This window comes from Octodon degus, unplaced genomic scaffold, assembly GCF_000260255.1.
Source record: "Octodon degus isolate 3935 unplaced genomic scaffold, OctDeg1.0 scaffold00053, whole genome shotgun sequence".
Lineage (NCBI taxonomy): Eukaryota > Metazoa > Chordata > Mammalia > Rodentia > Octodontidae > Octodon > Octodon degus.
This window is the reverse complement of record NW_004524629.1, coordinates 13,028,875-13,050,077: the sequence shown is the minus strand read 5'-3', so window position 1 is coordinate 13,050,077 and position 21,203 is coordinate 13,028,875. Positions and strand designations below refer to the sequence as shown.

Here is a 21,203-nt window from a genome sequence, read left to right as displayed (position 1 = left end):
TTATAGAGTTTTTTTCATAGCATTGTTTATGAATGTCCATTCATAAGCATGTCCAAATATATTATGGGATATACAAATGTGATGTTCTATATACTATGATGAAAAAGAATGACACTATGAACTAGAAGGAAATGTTCTCTAGAAAATAGTAAATGAAAAAACAACATCAAGACTGTATAGTGTGCTACCTTTTACTTTAAAAATACAGTGAACTTGTCTAAATTCAAATATATGCTTGTATAATGTCACTTATTTCTGAAATGTAATAATCCCATGACAGTGTTTGCTCTTAGAAAGGAAAGTTTGGGGACTGTAATTAATTTGGGAAACTTGATTTTTCGCTTGTACTTTAGTATTGTTTGAATTTATATTAGGTATATATATGTTCCTTTTTTAGTAAGAACTAATTTTAAGAAATACTATTATGTAATATTGCCCTTCCTTTAAAATTGAACCTCAGGTCTGGAATTTTTGTGGAAGGTTCAGTAGCAGTTTCCAGTTTTTTCTTTTACTACTATTATGTAGTCTTTTATACTCAACTTCTTTTCTGTAAAGTTCAAAAACTTGGTTGATTTCTTATACTGATTTCCATATAATGTGCCTTAATTTTGTAATAAAGCCTCATTCTACTCATTTCTATGGTTTTCAACATTATGTGCCTGTGTTAATCTAATTTATAAAAACATTGTCATTCTATATTCCCAAGTAGGATAAGCAGTTCACCTGCTACTTCCTCTCAGGTATAATTGCCTGAGTAATACCATATCAACCTTGAAAACTAGAGATAAAAAAATTTCAGCCTCAATTACCTTCCCTTCCCTTCTATTACAGAGTAGCCATAGCGCTAGAGACTAGTGAGGTGTAATCTATTCAACACTGGTCATTACCATGGTTACAACCAGTACTTATTTTCTGGTTGTCTTATTTTTGGGAAACACTGTTTCTTCTTAAGACGTTTCTACATAACTTGGGTAATAGTTTTTATTTTTCAATTTAGCTATATAGATTACATATTGACCCACACCTCCTAGTATCTTACTCCTTCCTCTTTGTAATATTTTTTAACAAGCCACCATTTAGACACTTTTTCTTTTTTCTTTCTGTCTTTTTTTTTTTTTTTTTTTTCTTTTTGTACCAGGGATTGAACTTAGGATCTTGTACTTGCTGGGCAGGTATTTATGTAACTGAACTATCTCCCCAACCTTAGATTCTTGTTTTAATTATAAGATATATTTTCCATGGACAGTAGAGATTCTTTAAAAGCAAAACAAATCTGCTCTATCATAAATTAATTCTTAATCTCAAAAATATATCCTCTTTTATAGCATATCTATTTTAATAATTCCAGTATCAATTTGCTTTGCTGTGGTTTTTGTCCTCTGAACTGTAAATCAATAAAAAATATTAAGCCAAAATCCTTATTTGATGCTTGAAATAAACCACTATCACTTATTATTTGTAAGAAAACTTGCACAGATCAATGCATTTAACATCATGAGATGTTGCTCCTACTGAGAATGATCAGTTACTAAGGTGCATTAAAAGAAACAGTTTATTAGAGTTACTATAGACACGTTAGTTTCAAAACAGTATTGGGACAGGCCATTTTCTTGGGACATAAAGTTATCTTTGTTCTAATCAGTTTTTAATAGTGATTTCACTTATGTGATAGTAGCTTATTTTTATAAATTCTCTGATAGCAAAGATGCCCTTTTAAAAAAAAAAATTTAGTTTGGGCAAATGTTTTAGTTACTGAGGCTTTATGGGGACAGCTGGATGCAAGCCATAGATACTGCTTTGGCAGGGGCTTGAACAGAACAGTATTACTTAGGATACAAAATTAGTACACAAAAATCAGTAGATTCATGTATACCAATAATGAAATCACCAAGCAAGAAATTAGAAAAAGTTTGAGTCACAACTTTAGATATCTAGAAATTAACCTAACCAACAAGATAAAAGAGCTCTATCATGAGAACTAAATAAAATTTGAAGAGGTCATAAAATGGAAAAGCAACCCATGTTCTTCAATCAGTGAAATCAATACTGTTTAAAAAACCTTAATTACCAAAAGAGATCTATATACAATCCCTATTAAAATACCAACAATATTTTTCACAGAGCTAGAAAAAAAATTTTTTTGTTAATTCCCATAGAACCAGAAGAGATTCAGGATAGTCAAAACAATCCTAAGCAAAAAGAACAAAGTAGGCATAATCACAATGCTAGATTTCAAGTTAGACTACAAAGCTATAGTAACAAGAGCAGCATGGTACTACCAGAAAAATAGACTTGTAAAACAATGTGGTAGAACAGAAGATGGAGGCAAAAACCCTCATGCACCTTCAGTCATCTGATTTTTGACAAAGGATACAGAAATGTACAATGGAGGGCCTGGGGGCGATAGCTTGGTGGTCTAAGCACCTTCCTGGCAAGCACAAGGACTCAGGTTTGATCCCTAGTACTTCATGCTATGCTGGTCAGGGGTATGGTAACACACACCTGTAATCCCAGCACTGGGGAGGCCAAGACAGGAGGATCAGTAAGAGTCCAAGCTGCATAGCGAGACCCAGTACCAAACAAATAAATTATATATGTGAGAAAAGATAGCTTCTTTAAGAAATGGTGCTAGACAAACTGGTTATCCATTTGCAGATTTAAACTATATCACCCTGTACTACTATCAAATTAAAATAGATCAAAAATCTGTATATAAAAACAAACGGTTAAACTGCTAGAAAATAACAAAACTACTTGCAACAGTCATAGGGAAATGCAAGTCAAAACAACTTCCAGATTTCATCTTGCCTCAGCCAGAAGAACTATCATAAAGAATGCAGATATGTTGGCAAGGATGTGGGAAGAAAGGAACCTTTCTGCATTGTTGATGAGAATATTAACTTGGACAAACACTAAGGAAATCAGTGTGGAGATTCTTTTGTGTGGGGGGTAACTGGGGATTGAACTCTGGACCTTGCACTTGCCAAGCAGGTGCTTATTGCACTGAGCTATATCCCTGGTCCCCAAGTGTGGAGGTTCTTAAAAAACCTATAATTAGAATTTTCATTCGATTTGCCTATACCTCTACTAGATCTAAAAAGAATTAAAAGACATCATATTATCATGATATATTCATGTCCATGTTTATAGCAGCACAATTTATAATAGCTTAGGTCTGGAAACAGCCTAGATACCGGTCACCAGAGGAGTGGATAAAGAAAATGTGGTATATACACACAATGGAACATTTTCGGCCATAAGAAGAATGAAATCATGTCATTTGCAGGAAAATGAATGGAAATTGAAAGACTATGATGCTAAGTGAAATAAGTCAGACACAGAAAGTTAAATATTGTATGGATGCTCTTGCATAAAGAACCTAAAATACAGTACTGAAATAAAGGAGAGGTAGTCAGGAACAGGACGACAGATGTTTGGAGGTAAGAAGGGAAAACAGGCAGAGGGAAGCTGGAGATGATACAGAGGTGGGAGGAGGTAAGGGAGAAGCAGATGCAGAAATAAAAAATGATGAAGATAAGTTAGTAGCAGTCCCCTGCCCCATTAACATCGCCACATTGAGGACCAAGTCTCCAACACAGGAACCTATGGGGGACAAACTCGATCCAGATCAGAACAAAAATAAAGATCTTTATGAAAAATAGTAGAACATAATTATTTTTTGGGACTATTTTGCCTTCACTTATCTTTTCTCATGAATAAAGAGAAATTCCAAATAATAAAAAACATAAGAGTAATTATCATCTTAGTAATTTTGTCTCAGACATGTCCTAGAAGTAGCTGAGGCCCTGAAAAAGTAACTTAAAATGGCTAGATGGGCTAAGGAGTAAGGCTGTATGTGGCCACTGTATTGGACAGGGAGTGGCAACAAGCCTCTCCTATACTAGGAGAGAAAGAAGGCATCTCCATCAGATTATGTATCGGGGGGGTGGGTTACATGGGCTACAGAGCTTCTGATACTGTAAGTTGACCTGTGGTGAGTTTTCTGAGTGTATAATTGAATTTGTTTTGTTATTAAAAGTATGTTTTTGAAAGTAGCAGAGTTTTCTATCAGTTATCCTGGAAACTAAGTATCTTAATTTGTAGGCAGCCTGAAAATAGATTAATACTTTTAATTTATGGAATGATGAGTCAATGTTAATACTTGGAGAAAGTGTTAAAAGTAAACTTAAAAACTTACGATAAAGGAAAATAAGATCTACATGAACTGCAAATAATTGGAAGAAAAGAAAGCATAGACTTCGGAGTCTTTGGCTGTTCTCATTTATCTTTAATAAATGGACCATTACTTCAAAAATGGTTGGCACTTTTTTTTTTTTGGCCTGTTCTGACTCTGTTATCTGTATTCATGTGATATAATTGCATCCCAAAGTAGCTTCTACCACAAGTTATTTATTTCAGTGTCTTTAGTTACCTGAAGACATAAAAGATATTAATTGGAATTTACTTTCATGTTTAAAATATGTGCCACCAGTGGGGCTGGTGAGATAGCTCAGTGGTCTGAAGTGCTTGCTTAGACATCCATAGGGACTGCAGTTCGATCCCTGGCACCACATGCTGTGCTAGCCCCATTCCCAGGGCAGGCTAAGTGAGCTACAAAAAAAGTAAACTATGTGCTACCAAGTATTTTAGAAGGAAAATGTTAATAATAAGGCACATAAGTATACCACAACAGAGGCAGATTATCAGTCATTTCTACCCTAAAGCTGAAAGTTATCTTTTAGCAGTTTATTGAGTAATAAATTGGCTAAAATGTACCAAAAGAAAAATAGATTAGTTCTATAAACTTTGAGATTGCTCTGAGACAGAAATTTGTTTTAAAATAGTGGCCAGTTTCATTAACATTTCAAGTGAGGAATATTTGTTCTTATATTCTAATCCATTGTCATATATTTTAGTGAGCCAAGGGCTTAATTTTCTGCCCTTCTAATTCTAGGAACAGAGAAGTAGAAGAAAATCTACATTTATTGTTTTTTGACTTTTTAACTCTATTTCCTTAACAGTTGACATACTCTTTCTTCTAAAAATTGCCATTATTTTGCATAGTGATGTTTCTAATATTTGTATCTCTTTGATCAAAGATAGTTATTGTTCATATTTTCATTTTTGTCTGTTTCATAATTGGAATCATAGGAAGCTTAGATAAATATTTGGCATTATGAGTGATAACAGTAAAGTTTCCTTTAAGGTTTACATTTAAAGACTACTTTTTATTTATTCTTTTTGTCAGTGCAAAGCAGCTGGTCCGAGGAGAACCCAATGTTTCCTATATCTGTTCTCGGTACTATAGGGCACCAGAGTTGATCTTTGGAGCCACTGATTATACCTCTAGTATAGGTAAGTACCAAATCTGAATATAATGTTTATCACTGCTGATTGCACCTTGATTTTAGTAATTTGTTCTTAGTTATCTGTACTTTCACTGCCATTAAATGAAGGATATATGCCCTATAGTGTTGTAAAAAAATTCTGTAGGTTTTTTTGTTCTTGTTGTTGTTTTCTTTCTGGCTTTTGTTTGTTTTTAAATTTCCACCTTTAGAATTTTGGGTATCCTTGCCAGTCTATTTGTAGGTGTTTGGACTACTAGAATTATAAAACTGTTCTTTTATGATTGGTTAATACATTTGTTTTTACCTTAAAACTTCAAATAAATCCTAGCTAGTGCATCTTTTGTTTACTGACTTTAAAAAAATACTTTTGAGATATTTATTTCTGAATCTGATTGCCAGAAAATTTGTACATTAGAAATGTTATTTCATTAAATTATTAATGATAGTGATAGTGAAACCATATTATTGAAATCTTGCCATGTAATCTGTATTGTAAAACAGATTAGATCTTTCCTAGCTCACCGGAGATGCTTAGTGGTAGAAGGAGTTGTTGTGGTCTTCCTTGACTGTCATTTCTTTACCATTTTAGTTTTCTGGTTAGGAGTAAACAGAAAGACCATGCTAGAAGAATAGAAAGCTAAGAAACAAAGTTACATACTGTTTCTGAAAAGAATTCCTTAGTTCAGAAATAAAAACAAAGGTATACAGTTACCAAACACATAAATCAAAAACTCCAGTAGCTAAATACTTTAACCAAAAACAGTTTTGGCCAGTTTTTTTGTTTTTGTGATAAAAATAGAAAATTGTCTGATATGAACAGACACCTCTTAAACAGACACATATATATTACTTTTTATTTTGTCCTAGAGCAGTGTGCCAAAGCACATAATGTGCCAAAGTAACATCAGTGCAGTTTACCCAGTAAAAAGGCATATTACTGTGAAAATAGGTTTAACCTGTAGGCTCTCAAAAAATGTCCAGAGAATCTAGGTTGCTGCAAACTGCACTTTTGATACATAGAGCACAAGAGAAGAGCACATTATAATTGCATGTGTATGCAGCACTAATTCTTATCATGTCTGCATTGTATGGTATACATTAATGTGAGAAATGGTACAGAGAATACTTCCCTGGGATTGACCCAGGTTTGATTTCCATATTTACTGCTACTTAACTGAGTTATAAAATAGAAATTAATAGCCTTGCCTTTCTTAGTGCCTGTGAGGAATAAAGTATTAGTAAAAGTATTATAAAAATGTAAGATGATATTCTTTAGTAATATGTTAACTTAAGATTTCCCAAGAAGAAATTTCAGCCTATGTCCTTGGGAATATCATTGCTTTATATTGTATTTAAATATTAGGTATTATCTACAGACAGGATATTAGGCTGAATTGTATTAGGATCATTAAAATAAAGGCAGTTTAATTCATCAAAAAAGTTGTGACCCATATCATCGGAAACATTAAGGCATGTTTATAGAAATTTAAGGTCCTTTGAGTCCTAACCAGGCTAGATTTGATCTCTCTTTAGATCTTTAATGCTTCCCACTTAATACTCTTTAAGATTTCTAAATGTGGGGGTACGGAGTTATTTGAGAGTATACAAATATATGAACATTCTTAAAATGTTTTTAGTTAACGATGTTTGAAAGAACCACATTCTAGATTATTGTCGTTTGGATATAATCATAGTTAAAAGTCAGTGATTCTGATTATATTTTCTTACTGAGAAATACCATAATGAAAATAAAAGACTTCTTTAGGGCAGGGGATTAAACTAGGACTCTTGAAGTTTTTTGTTTTTTCCTGAGAAGTGAGATAGTTATTAAAAATGATGATACCCGATTAGAGATTAAGAATAAGTTTCAGGTCTAGTGCTGTGCTACTCAGTTTACCTTAGGAAAGTGATTTAACTTTATCCTTCTGTAATTTCTTGGTTTGTGAAGTATTTTAAACTAGATGGTCTTGGAACAGAATTTTATTTTGCTTTAAACTCCAAGTAACTAGGGCCGGCCAAATAGCTCAGCAGATTAAAGTGCCTGTTTAGGCAGACCCAACAGCCGGGGTTCGAGCCCTGCCCCCAGGATGCCCTGAGATGGCAGTTGAGACTGGGCTTGGTGGTGCACACCTGTAATCCCAGCTCTCTGGGAGGCTGAACACAGGTGGGTCACTATGAGTCCCATCTAGTAGTGAGATCCTGTAGACCCTTACTAAAAATAAATAAACTCCAAGTAACTAAAGTTCATTGGGCCACAGCATTACTCTGTTGGTAAACCTTTTTAGATGAAGTTTTATTCTGTTTGGAGACCTTATCATTTTGTCTTTTGAAATCCTTCATCTTATCTTTTGTCTTATAAAACCTATTATTTTGTCTTACGAAATCAAAATGGAATTTGGTATCTCCCAGAAGGTGAATAAGAAATAACCCTTTTTAAAGTAATTTGACTGATTTAGCTTGAATTGAAGGGCAGTTAATAGAATTATAACCTAAGTCTTTTGATTGGTAATCTTCTGTAACTGCTAGCTAATAGTATTTCTTGATATTTTACTCCTTGTCTTGCTTATTTATAGCTGAAAGGTAAATACGAAGTGGAGCATTTCCCCATTGGTGTTTTCCTGTGAAGGCAGTGTAATTATTCCTTACAATTTTTCTAGTGCTGGGGAGATAGCTCAGCAGTGTAATACGCACCTGCATAGTAAGCACAAGGACCCAGATTCAATCCGGAACTGCATGCTGTGCCAGTCCCACACCTTGCAGACCACTGAAACCAGGTGTGGTGGTGCATGCCTGTAATACCAGCACTGGGGAGGGTGAGACTGGAGGATCACTGAGTCTGAGCTGCATAGTGAGACCATACATACATACATACATACATACATACATACATACATGCATACCTAAATGATTTTTAAAAATACTTTTTCCAACTTTGTCTTCAGAGATGACTTGTTCTATATTAAAATGGAAAGAAGTAGATGCATAATACCTTCTAATTAGCTAGGTGTGGGGATTTTTTAAACTTGGATTAAAACATTTAGAGAGAAAATACATTTTTCCACTTGTCTATAAGAGTAGTATTGCTTTTGGCTTTAAATAAAGAGCCTCTAATAGGCTTTTATATTTGCCTCACTAGCAATTTTCTTAATATGTCAAGTATTCTCTTGGTCTGAGTTGCAGAATAAATGTCTACATGGTTATCATTACTCAGAGAAAAAAATCAGATTGAATTTCTTAACTGACATATTCATATTAGCCTTTTTCTTTAATACATCTAACATTTAAAAATGCATTGGGAAAATTTTACTGTATTTTGTTTTTCAGACAGGATCTTTAAATTGCCTAAGCCAGTGGTGGCAAACCTATGGCAAACATGCTACAGTGGACACACAGAACTCTCTTTATTGGCATGCAAGCCTTGTTGCCCCAGCATGCCTAAAACAAACTTTAACCTTTCCATAAAAAGCTGCTTATATTATTGAAAGCTTTGTTATTGTGTTTGCTTTTAAGTCAGAAGATGTTAACGTGTGAGTTATTTTTGCTAAGTTAAAACTTTAGTGTTCGGGCTTAATTACAGTGTTGGCACTTTGAGATAATAAGTAGGTTTTGGATTGCAGTTTGCGCATTTTGTCTCTAAAAAGTTCACCGTTACAGGCCTAGGTTAATCTTGCATTTGAAATCCTCTTGCCTCAGCTTCAGTAGTAGATGGGAGTATGTATCACCACCATGCCTGAGTATTGGGGAGATTTTACTTTTTACTTTTCCTGTTTTGGATTGTATAATCTTTTGCTTCTGATATTTAATATGTGATTAAAGTAAAAGTATAAAATATATACATTTTTCAATGTAATTGCAGAGTATTAATAAGCCATTTTTTTTTTTTTTTTTTTTTTTAGATGTGTGGTCTGCAGGCTGTGTGTTGGCTGAGCTGTTGCTAGGACAGCCGATATTTCCAGGAGACAGTGGTGTGGATCAATTAGTAGAAATTATCAAGGTAAGAAAGTTGAATTAGGATTTTTGAACTAAGTGTAATTTTGCGGGACTGGGGAGATGGCTCAGTGGAATAAGTGCTTCCCTGGCAAGCGCAAGGGCTTGAATTCAATCACCTGGTTCTGCCAAAAAAATAAATAAGTAAAAATTAAAAAATAAATAATTTTGCTGCTATTTTGGTATTACAACACATGCAAAAAATTTTAAAAATGAGTAAAGTGATCTAGAAAGGTAAAAGGACCCAACAACCTTTGGTTTCTAGGTCATATTTCTCTTATTTTTGCTTTTTTGTTTCTGGAAAAACTACTTCAGATATGATGCAAGAAAGGGTTTATCCATTATTCAACACGCTTAAAAATTAAAAATAGAATTAGACTATAAGATCACTAAAGTGTATGTAAGTTGGATAAAAGCAGAAATTGTACTTGTTTTGTTCACCTACTCTCTGCTAATAATCTGGAATACATGTATGAGATTTGTATTTATCGAATATAATGTTGACAATGAAAGAATAAGTGTTTATATGGTAGACGACTGATAAGAGCAGACTTTGACTTAACAGATTTAGTACAATTTTGTTTATTGGTTCTGTGAACATCATTGTTAACCACAGCAGATTCAAAATATTAGAATTAATGTTTTCACTTTTAGCAATAGTAAAGCAGAGGGTTTTTTTTAGTTTAAATGTTATTTCAGGTTAGGGAGGTACTTCTGCAGTCAAATTGCCTGCCTGGCAAGCACAACCCAAGGCATTGCTGTGCAGGCCACCAAAACCAGGCATATATATAACCATAATGCTGAGGAGGCTGAGACAGGAAGATCATTACGGTTCTGAGCTGCATAGTGAGATCCTGTACCAAATAAATGAAATTTTAAAAAATTAAATGCTGTTATTTAAAGGTTTTTAATGTTCAAGATCTTGAAAGAAGGCCTTCATAGCGGTTTAAAAATCTATCTTCTACTGCAAGCAGGTGCAGGGGTTGGGGGTTCGATCCCCCATGCTGGCCCTGCCCCGGAGGCTCACAGAGAAGGCAATTGAGACTGGGTGTGGTGAGGTAAACCTGTAATCCCAGCTCTTGGGAGGCTGTAAACAGGAGGATCACTACAAGTCTGATCTAGTAGTGAGACCCTGAATACCCTGTAGACCCTTCCCTAAAATACAAAATAAATAAATACATACGTACATAAAAAATCTATCTTCTAGACTTAATCACTAGATTGGTTTCCTAGGTTTGAGTTTAGGAAAAATCCCAAAGCAACACTACTGGGATTTTTTGGATCTTTGTGATTTCTCAGAATTTTCTTAGATTTGTAAACTTGAAAATCTTCTAGGGGTTGTGAGTTCTGACCTCCATCTAACAAAAGAGACTTTCATTATATTGCTGACAGGTGGGTTTCCAGTGTTTTGCCCCTCCTGCCCATCCATCCATCCTTCCTTCTTTGCTTCCTCCCCTTCCCTCTCCTCTCTTTTCTTTCTGAACCAGGAATTGAACTGATGACCTTGTGCTTACTAAGCAAGTACTTGTGCCACTGAGCTATATGCCCAGCCCCTCCAATGTTTTCTTGAACATTTCCAGCATAAGGTTGCTACTTTGGGATACAGCACCACTGTCTGAGTTCAGTTTTTATTATGTTCAAACATAATTCCCTGTGAATTTCAACCAGTTAAATGGTCAGATTATCTTAAAATCATAATACTTCTTTATATAGAAAGATATTTTGTTTTGGTCAAAGATGATTTTTGCTAGATGTAAGGGCTGGGGATATAGCTCAGTGGTGTAGCATCTGCCTGGCAAGCACAAGGTCCTGAGTTTGATTCCTGGTGGTGGGGGGGAAATTTATATTTATATATAAATATGTATAAACTATATATATTGAAAAGACCATTGTGTTGTATGACCAGTGATCTTTGTGATACCTATATAATTTATTATCTTTAAGCTTAGAGCTTTTCTATGCTACTTTTATTTAGTCTTTAAAATCTAACTTTCTGCTAATAATTGGTTTAAATTTGGTAAGACTTTATGACTGATTCTGAGTTTTCTATTGAAAGATGATCTCATAGTTGCCCAGTTCAGTTTTGAAGTATTTTGAGATGATTGGCATTAAACACTTCTAAGTTTCAGCAAAAAATGGGAAGTCATATAATGAGTTTCATGAAGGTTTTTATGTGGTGTAGTATATTTGCCCCATTAACTATAAGCTTCCTAAGCTAGCGGTTTTATTGTTATGTGTTTAGGATCCAAGGGCACCAAAGTAGTCTTCATTGCCCATTCATAAATTTGAGATCACTTGGGATCTAGTAAAAAAAGTTAATGTGGTTGTTATGTATATTTTTTATTCAGGTTTATTGGCTCAGATATTCATGTCAGTAATTTATACCTTGGGCAACAAAGTTTTATAAATTGCCCTAAGTTTACTGAATACTAACTAATTTCCCTCTCCCCCTTCTGAAAAAACAGTTACAAATATTTATGGTAAAATTCGAATACATTGTCTTCAGAATAAGCTTAAAGTGTAAGATGTAGTAGAACCAAATGAGGGCCAGCCAAATAGCTCAGCGGATTAAAGTGCCTGCAAGCAGGCACAGGGGCAGGGGGTTCAATCCCTGGGCCTGCCTTGCCAGCCCTGCCCCCAGGGCGTGCTGAGAAGGCAGTTGAGACGGGTATGGTGGCACACGCCTGTAATCCTAGCTCTTGGGAGGCTGTAAAGAGGAGGATCACTGTGAGTCCAATCTAATAGTGAGACCTTGAACACCCTGTAGACCCTTCCCTAAAATACAAAATAAAAGAAAGAAAAGAACCAAATGACAGGAAAAAATCATTTCTAAACATGAAAAGTACTTGCTACATTTAATTTCATAAACAGAATTCCCTAGAGGTGTTGGAATTGAAGCATTCTAGGAATTCCTGGACCTGAGAATGCTGTAGGGTTTACTAATAGTTTTTCCCACCCATTTCCCTTATTCTATTTTGAGACAGGAATTTAAAGTAAGAAAGGTCAGCTTTAATCCCAAGTATGATTTTTGTTTTAAAATGTCACAAAACTGAAAGTTTGAAAGAAACTAACCTTTCTGGAGACTTTTTAAAAGTTTAAAAGGTACTAATACTCCTAGAAATATACTTTTATTTATTCCATAAACATGTACTCATGTTCTTTTAATAGTTTCACTATTGCTTTAAATGGAAGAGTTTTACAGGAGACTTTGTCAAAATTCCCAGCTCTTCATGACAGAATTTCAGTGTAACTTCCACAGCTTGAGGCACTGGCCTTTAAATTTGGTGTTTCTTCTAGGAAAACCTAACATTATACATACTACTATTATTTGCATTAATGAAATTTTGCTTAATGCAATTAAAGTTTTTTATGTAGAATAAATATGCATTTATTTAGTTTTCTCAGTTTATGCAATGTGATTATGTAGGTAGCTTTTGCACAATAAGAGCTAATGAATTCTTTTTCTTTTTTAAATTTTTATTTACATATTTTTTTTTTTTTACCGGGGATTGAACTCAGGCCCTTGAGCTTGCCAGGCAAGCATTTATTCTACTGAGCCATCTCCCCAGCCCCTACATATTTATTTGATACAGAGTTTCACTACACAGTTCAAAGTGGTAGTGATTCTCCTATCTCAGCCTCCCCAGTGCTGGGATTAGAGGCTTGTTTCACCACAACCAGTATCAAGGCCTGCGCTGCATGTGGTACTGAAATCAAACGCAGGTCCTTGTGATTGCCAGGCAAGCACTTAGACACTAAGCTGTCTCCCAGGCTGGAGCTAATGAATTCTTGAGGACTGGGGATAGAGCTCCGCAACACAAGTTGCCTGCCTGGCAAGTGCAGAGTCCTGAATTCAATTCCCAGTAACCGCACCCCCCCAAAAAAAAAGAGCTAATAAAGCCTGTTGCAGAAATTTTTAAAAGAATATTCATTTCTTAAGAAAATATTTTGATGGTGGTATTATAGCCAAGTAGATCGGCTACATTTCTTGTGGTACTTATCAATAAGAAAGTATTTAGGAGGACTTTCAAATTTTTACCAGTGAAAAATGAAATTTAAGAATAAGAAAAAGAGAAGAGGGTTTTTTTTTTTTCCTTTTAGTGTTCTCTGATGTTTTGTTTTGTATTTTTTGAACAGTCTTGTCTTTTTGCAGTCCTAAAAACTAGAAAAAAATAAATACTTTTCAATTGTTTATGCTGGAATCTTTTATTAGGAAATAAAAAGCTGGGCACAGGGGCACACACCTATAATCCCAGCACTCAGAAGGCTGAGGCAGGAGGATTGTTAATGAGTTCAAGACCAGCCTGGATTACAAAGTGAGCTCAAGGCCAGTCTGAACTACAGACTCTGTCTCAAAAAGACCCCCCCCCAAAAAAAGGAATTAAGTTATAGAATTAAAACCACATTATGTTACAAGTGTTTGTTTAAATAATTATTTTCATGGATTTTTAATTTGACAAATGATCATTTGTAGTATCATTTAGGCAAATCAGTGAATTTCTGGCACCTTGAGATTTTTCTCTTTTCAAATATTGGGAAACCAATGCTGATAATAAAAACTGTCACACAGTGAGAATCTACTTTGTCCCAGGCACTGGGCTAGTTGCTTTTTAAGTTTATTACCACTTATAATTCTTGTATAAACCCTAGAAACTTAAGGATCATCACCATTGTCATCAGTGTATTACTACCACCACCGTATTCAGGACACTTAGAATGGTAGAATCTCATTAATTTTGTATCAGTGTTGTTCAGCTCTGTTGATGGACTTATGTTAACTTTGGATATAGCAGAACAATCCTTGATTCCAACTTGAGATCCAGAATTTATTGAGTCATACTGTTATTTATTATTACTTCTACTACTTTGTTATCAGTAACTCAGGGAAAAGACCCCTAAATCTAAATTGTAATGAATTTGTCAAGTCGGTTTGAGGTCTTCCTAGAGTAGGTTTTATTTTGCTTCAGCTAAAGCAGTCCAGAGGATGATAGTTCCTTTGCTTTCATTTACAGTTCAACTTTATCTCCCCACCTTTGCTTAGAAAGCATGTTGGAGTTTCCATTATTGTATCTTATCCCTAAAATTACAGTTTATTCAGTACGTATACATATACTCCAGTCCCAAAGTTTTCCAGTTAGAGGTTGAAGATACTAAATCAGAGTTTAATACAAAATTATTTTTTGCTAAGTTTTCTTTTTCTTTCTTTTTTTTTAAATTTTATGTATTTGGTATAGGATCTTACTACACAGCTCAGACTTGTAATGATCCTCCCTATTTTCAACCTCCCCAGCACTGTGATTACAGGTGTACCCCACCACCCCTGGACTCAGTTGCTGGCTCAGCACGCCCTGGGGGTGGAGCCAGCGTAGCATGTGGAACCAGAGATCAAACCCTGGTCCCTGCGATTGTCAAAGCAGACACTTAATCCACTGAGCTATCTAACCAACCCTTTGAACCGTACTTAGATTTATATATTTGGTGACATTTCTTGTGCTGTTCTGTAACAGAACCTTTGTGTTGTCAAGAGACTGCAGGGATCAGTTACTAAATTTATTTCCTTTTCTCATTTCTTAGAAAATCTAAGTGTACTTTACTGTGCATTGTGGTTCAGTTTTTACTTGTAATATACATTTTGTGAAATATATAAACAGTATTTGTTGGTGCTCAATTCATTCTTTTATTATTATTTTAAGTTTTCTACACTGGATACTAATCATGATAGCCACTCCTAACAGTTTTTGGATCATAGTGCACTTCAAAAACCTGTTGACAGCAAGGTGTGGTGGCACAAACCTGTAATCCCAGCACTGGCGAGGCTGAGGCAGGAAGATTATAGTGAGTTCAAGACTACAAAGCAAGACCCTGTCTCAAAAAAAGATGAGCCAGCCAGATAGCGGATAAAAGCACCTGCTTAGGCAGACACAGGGAACTGGGGTTGGATTCCTGGTACTGTGCTGCCCCCATCCCTGGGGCACACTGAGATGGGAATGAGACAGGGCATGGTGGCGGGTGCCTGTAATCCCAGCACTTCAGAGGCTGCAAAGCAGGAATGATTACTATGAGTGCGATCTGTGAAGTGAGACCCTGTAGACCGTGTACTAAACACAGTTTAAAAAAAAAAAAAAAAAGTAAATGCTTTTCCCCAGGAAAAATGCATAAGTGCCTAAAATTTCCAGTGATTGTTGGCTTTCCAGAGCTTATAAGGAACTTAAGTATTTTTGTATTAGGTTGAGGAATTACAGTTACCACTGACAATAACTTCCTGCAGAAACTATACATAATATGATGACTTCAATTTTTAAAAACTGAGTAAAGGAGGCACTGAAAGAATTACTGGTGATGACTGCATAACAGCATTTTATATGAATAAAATGTTTTTCCCTGATCAAAAGAAACATACAGAAATAGAGAATAGAATGAGTGGTTTTTAAAGGCTGTATGGTAGGGGAAACACTGATTAAAGGGTACATAGCTACAGTTAAAACTAAATGATAGGTAATTTATTTGATTTAATCATTCTATACTGTGTACATATAATATCACTGTACCCTATAATTATATGTAACTATAATTTGTCACAGTTAATTGATTTTACAGAATGAACTTACACTGGATCAAAGACCCAGATGTAAGAGCCAAACTATAAAACTCTTAGAAGAAAACAGGTATGCTCTTTGTGACCATCAGTTAGGCAGTAGTTGTTAAGAGTTGACGCAAAAAGCACAAATGACCCAAGAAAAGATAAATTAAACTTTATCAAAATTAAAGACTCTTGTCCTCAAAATACTTGAGAGTATGCCATCAAAATTTAAAGAGCAGAATGGAAGCACATTTTTACAAATCAGATGTCTGTTATATGGACTTGGTATCTAAGATATACATTTATATAAGTTCTTAGAATTCAGCAATAAAAAGCCTAACTGAAGAATGACCAAGTATAGACAGTTCTCCAAAGAAGATAATAAAAATGGATGTTAAGCACACAGAAAGATGCTTAACATCATTAGACGTCATGGAAATGCAAATTAATACTTATAATGATTACTACATCACACTTTAAAAAATACGAAGTTATAAAAAGTACAGTAAGTTGGTAAGAATGTGGAGAAACTGGAACCCTTATATATTGAATTACCAATCTAGTCCTTTAGTTGATAGATAACTAGGAAGAGTGGAAATGGGTGCAGATTTATTTTGAGGTGTGGACATATTCTAACACTAGATATAGTGTTATAGATAGATAGATAGATAGATAGATAGATAGATAGATAGATAGATAGAGTGATGGCTGCACACCTCTGCACATATACTGAAGCCACTGAATTGCAAACTTTGAGAAGGCAAATTTCCTCTGAAGTTTGCTCTTTCCAACATGTTTTAAGGAAGGCAATTAACTGATCAAAACTTTGCAAGGAACCAAGACTACTTCTCATATTTGTACCTTCCACCTCTCCTTGCACTCAAAAGAGAGAAAGAGGGAAGGAGAGGAAGAGAGAACAACTTGAGTTAAGCAACAAACAGTCAAATAGTGAGGGTGAATAGAATAGAGCATTGGCATATAAAGGGATTGTCATACTAGTTCACTGTCCCTATGCTGAATAAACACTTTACCCAAGTTCTTTAGTTGTACTCAAATAACATGACAACTTACTGCTCTTTTCTTCACTGAATCCTTATGACATGAATTACTGTTGTCATAGACTTCTACTACGTAGCTTTTAGAAATTGTAAAGTGACTCTTGAGAGAGAAAGAGTGCATCACAAGAACAAGGTGGCTTGGGCCTTAGACATAGCTCAGTGGTCTAAGTGCCTGTCTAGGCAAGCCCAAGGACCTGAGTTCGATCCCCAGTACTGCATGCTGTGCTGGCCCCGCCCTGAGCATGCTAAGCCACCCAGCAAGACTGGACATGGTAGTTCATGCCTGTAATCCCAGCGCTGGGGAGGCTGAAACAAGAATCACCACAAGGCCATGCTGTATAGTAAGACCCTGTACCAAATACATAAAATTAAAAAAGAAAAGAACAAGATGGCATATGTCAAAATTGCTGTCAGAGAAGAGGTAGAAATTTGATAACATCTGTATACATGAGAGCTTATTGGTTTTACTTAATGGTATGTTTAAAATAAGAAGCCCAAAGCTAGAGATGTAGCACAGCGATAGTTTGCCTGGGATGGATGAGACCCTAATTTCAGTCCTCAGCACACCGCTGCCTCCTGCCCCCATAAAAGGAAAACATGTAAATTGTAGTAGAGTTCCAAAGGACATTTCCCAAGTGTCTTCCAGTACTAAAAAATTGTCATTAGAAAACTGATACTTTGAAATAAAATACATGGTTTCTAATTTTCAAATTAGATACATTTGTCAAGCTTAGGATATAGGCAGCCAATCTAATAATATTCCAAGTTGAGTATGTGGTTCTTTTATGTAGAAAAGAAAAACAAATAATTATTCAACCATGCATGCAGTAGTTTTTGAGCATTGTTGTGTTAAGCAGGTTTTTTTCACCTGTTTTAAATGCTTTCATTTAATTTAATGTATTTGCCTGCCTTTACATCACTTTATAGTTTTTCTAGGTACACGCAACCTTAACTACATGCATGTATAGATGTATTGTTGCTAGATTCTCAGCCTAGAATATAGATAGGTCCTTGCCTTCAAGGAATTCAAAGATGAATTAAAAGAAAGCAGTGAAAACTTGAAGGCAGTAGAGCCAAGCAGGTATTAGCCTAGAAGTTTCAACAGAATTGAAAGGGTGAAACATTTTATTGGAAATAGTGATGCCTGGAAAGACTTTGTGAGAGAGCTAACCATTGAGGTGAGTCTTAAACATGGACAGGTATTTACTCTTTAGAAAGGGTACTTAGTGAAAGTAGGATGAGTTTGTTAGGGAAGAGAAGTCTAGAGCTGTGAGAAGTGGCCAGATCACATTACTTTGTAGGAGTCTGGATGCTCCTGTAGGATTTTAAGCACAAGAATTACATATTTCTAATACAATTTATTTTACTTCATACTTGGCTTTTAAAGAGCTTCACTTACAGCTCTGTGAATGAAGTTTGGCGACCCCTGGTGTTGAGCTATAAAAAAGCAAACCTATAAGAGAAACCTAATTTTAGTGTCAGATGCTTCCTCTGGTTTGTTTTATTTCTTTGAAGTTGATAATTAAAAGTTTACTAAAAAAAAAAAAAAAAGTTTACTATCCTGATATTCCTTAGTGTCTGGATAAATTTTTGACTAAGTGAGTGGAAAAATACTGCAAGAAATGGAACTAGGATGGTTCCAGGAACCTGTGTGGAACCAGATACAGTTGAAATGACTGATTCTGAGGGGATGGACTGTACCACCAGAAGACTGTACAGCAGACTGACTCTTTGTATCTTTTTGCCACTCACCCCCATGATGTTCCTCAAAGAAAAGATGTGTTTTAGGCAAATAGAAAAGTTAGGATTCTAATATTAGATGAGTGAGAATGCATTCTCTTCCTATTAGTGTGATGATTTTTAGCATTTCCTCTTCCTCTTTGTGAAATAGAAAAGTACACAAAACATTCATACAGTTTAGTTTCCCTAATCATGGAAGGAATCAATTTTCAGGAAGTAAAAAATAAGTATTAACTTTTAAAAGTATGTTTTCAGTTTAAAAATTTCAAAAGGAATAAATATTCCAACTCTTAAAATTCAAGAGCAATGGAAGACATGTTTTATGTCTGAAATGATGAAGTTCATGTCGTATTTTTCTTCTTCAAAATGAAAAATTTAATTATCCCATTTCAAAAATTCCAAATATATAATTCAGTGGAGTAAATCAGGCAGAAATATATCTTGAATCTAGTAAAAAAAAAAAATGTAAAAGCTAAAGCCAGCAATTGAAACAGTTGATCTATCCAAATCTTTTTTACTTGTGGTACAAGTTGAAGATAGAGGATCATGCATTTGTTTTTTGTTTTTTGTTTTTTGTTTTTTTCCCCAGAACCAGGGATTGAACTCAGGCCCTTGCTCTTGCCAGGGAAGCACTTATTCCAGTGAGCCGTCTCCCCAGCCCCTATTTGGAATTTTTGATCTTCGTAATATGTCAGTTGCTCACTTTTTGGCTTTTAATATTCACCCATTCACTGTCAGGTTCTTTTTCTCTGTTATCAGGCTATTTTCTATGCTAACTCAGTATGCATAAAATATACTTTCCTCCTAGATTCTTTAAGTAAAAATAGCTCTTGTCATTCCTTCTAGGACTTTTGCTGAGTTCTTTCCTCTCCTTAGAGCAATATAGCACATTGACCCGATACATTATTATTATTATTATTTTTTTTTTTTTTGCGGAACCGGGGATTGAACTCAGATCCTTGCGTTTGCCAGTCAAGCGCTTATCCTACTGAGCCATCTCCCCAGCCCTGACCCGATACATTATTGTGCTTTTTTTTTTTTTTGCTAATATTTGTTGATTATTTTTTATTTAGGTATAAGTTTGTATGGAGCTGAGGATATAGCTCTGTGGCATGAGCACCTGCCTGGCAAAGTGCAGGTCCTAAGTTTGATTCCTGGTTCAAAAAAAAAAAAAAAAAAAGGATTATTTTTTAAAAAGCTCTGATTTTCAGGCGTCTGATACTGTTAGAGCTAACCTACAGGAGCATTTAAAGAGGATAAACATCTGGTATATATTTAGTATAGTAAAGGTGTAACAAATTACATAACGGTCTTTTTTTTCCCTTTTAAGTCAAGTTATAGAGGTGTAGTTTGCTGTAGTCCTAGTACAGCATGCCATGCTGGCCCCAAAACCAGGCATAATAGCCCACGCCTATAATCCCAGCACTGGGGAGGCTGAGACAGGAGAATCAGCACAGGTCTGAACTACATAGCAAGACCCTGTATCAAATAAATAAAAAATAAAATATACTTAACTATATAACTGCTACTCTGGCCAAGATATAGATCATTTCTAGAAAAAAGTCTTAAAATTCATAGGGAACCACAAAAGACCTTGAAGAGCTAGAGTAATCTTGAACAAAAAGAGCAAAGCTAGAGAGATCACAATATCTCCTCAGAGCATACTGTAAAGCTATCATGTTCTAAACAGCATGATAAGCCATCCAAATTTACTCATAAACCAGTGGAACAGAATACAACTTAAGCCATAAATTTAAAATAATTATAATTAAAATTAAATTACTATACTTTGTTATGGTGTATCTCAAACTTGCTTATTCACATGGAAAGCATTTCATACTCCAGTCAAAAATTCACACATGTGAAAAAAATCACTGGCAATCATACTAGTATGTTTGTTAATGATTTTGTGTTTGCTGTTGCAAATGTACCCAATCATGAGCAAGTGAGGTATTTACAGTATGATTCTACAGCTTGGAAGCCTGAAAAGTGATTAAGCAAATTTGCTAGATAACTTAAAAATTTTTATAAAATAGATTTATGAAATATCCTAAAATAAGTTTTATATGTGTTATGCTCTTTGATCTTTCTTAGCCAGGTAGAAAACTACTCAGGTCAGGTATGGTGGCACAGTCCTGTAATCCCAGCACTCAGGGTTAGGCAGGAGGATTGCTGTGAATTTGAGCCCAGCCTGGGTTATGTAGTAAGTTCAAAACCAGCTTGGACTACATAGTGAGACCCTGTCTCAAAGAAAAAAAGAAAACTATTTCATATTAGTCTTTCTGTTGCCTAAGACTTGTTTTTAACAATTCAAGATATTTTTATTAAATTGAATGACCATGATATGTATGGGCAGATTTTGTTTAAAGCGTGTTTTCAGGTTATTACAAAGTCTTACTTGGGGGACCGGGGAGATGGCTCAGTGGAATAAGCGCTTCCCTGGCAAGCACAAGGGCCTGAGTTTAATCCCTGGTTGGGGGGGGGGGGGGG

At 35.2% G+C, this 21,203-nt stretch overlaps 1 protein-coding gene across 2 annotated transcripts in view; it reads left to right on the top strand.

Annotated features, from left to right (window-relative positions):
- The window catches only part of Gsk3b (glycogen synthase kinase 3 beta), a 224,180-nt gene that overhangs the window by 149,745 nt on the left and 53,232 nt on the right, over window positions 1-21,203 (top strand). For both annotated transcript variants that reach the window (XM_004633333.2, XM_004633332.2), the window contains exons 6-7: window positions 5,249-5,355; window positions 9,245-9,342. In XM_004633333.2, coding sequence (XP_004633390.1) covers window positions 5,249-5,355; window positions 9,245-9,342 — 205 coding nt within the window. The remainder of the gene's footprint in view (window positions 1-5,248; window positions 5,356-9,244; window positions 9,343-21,203) is intronic.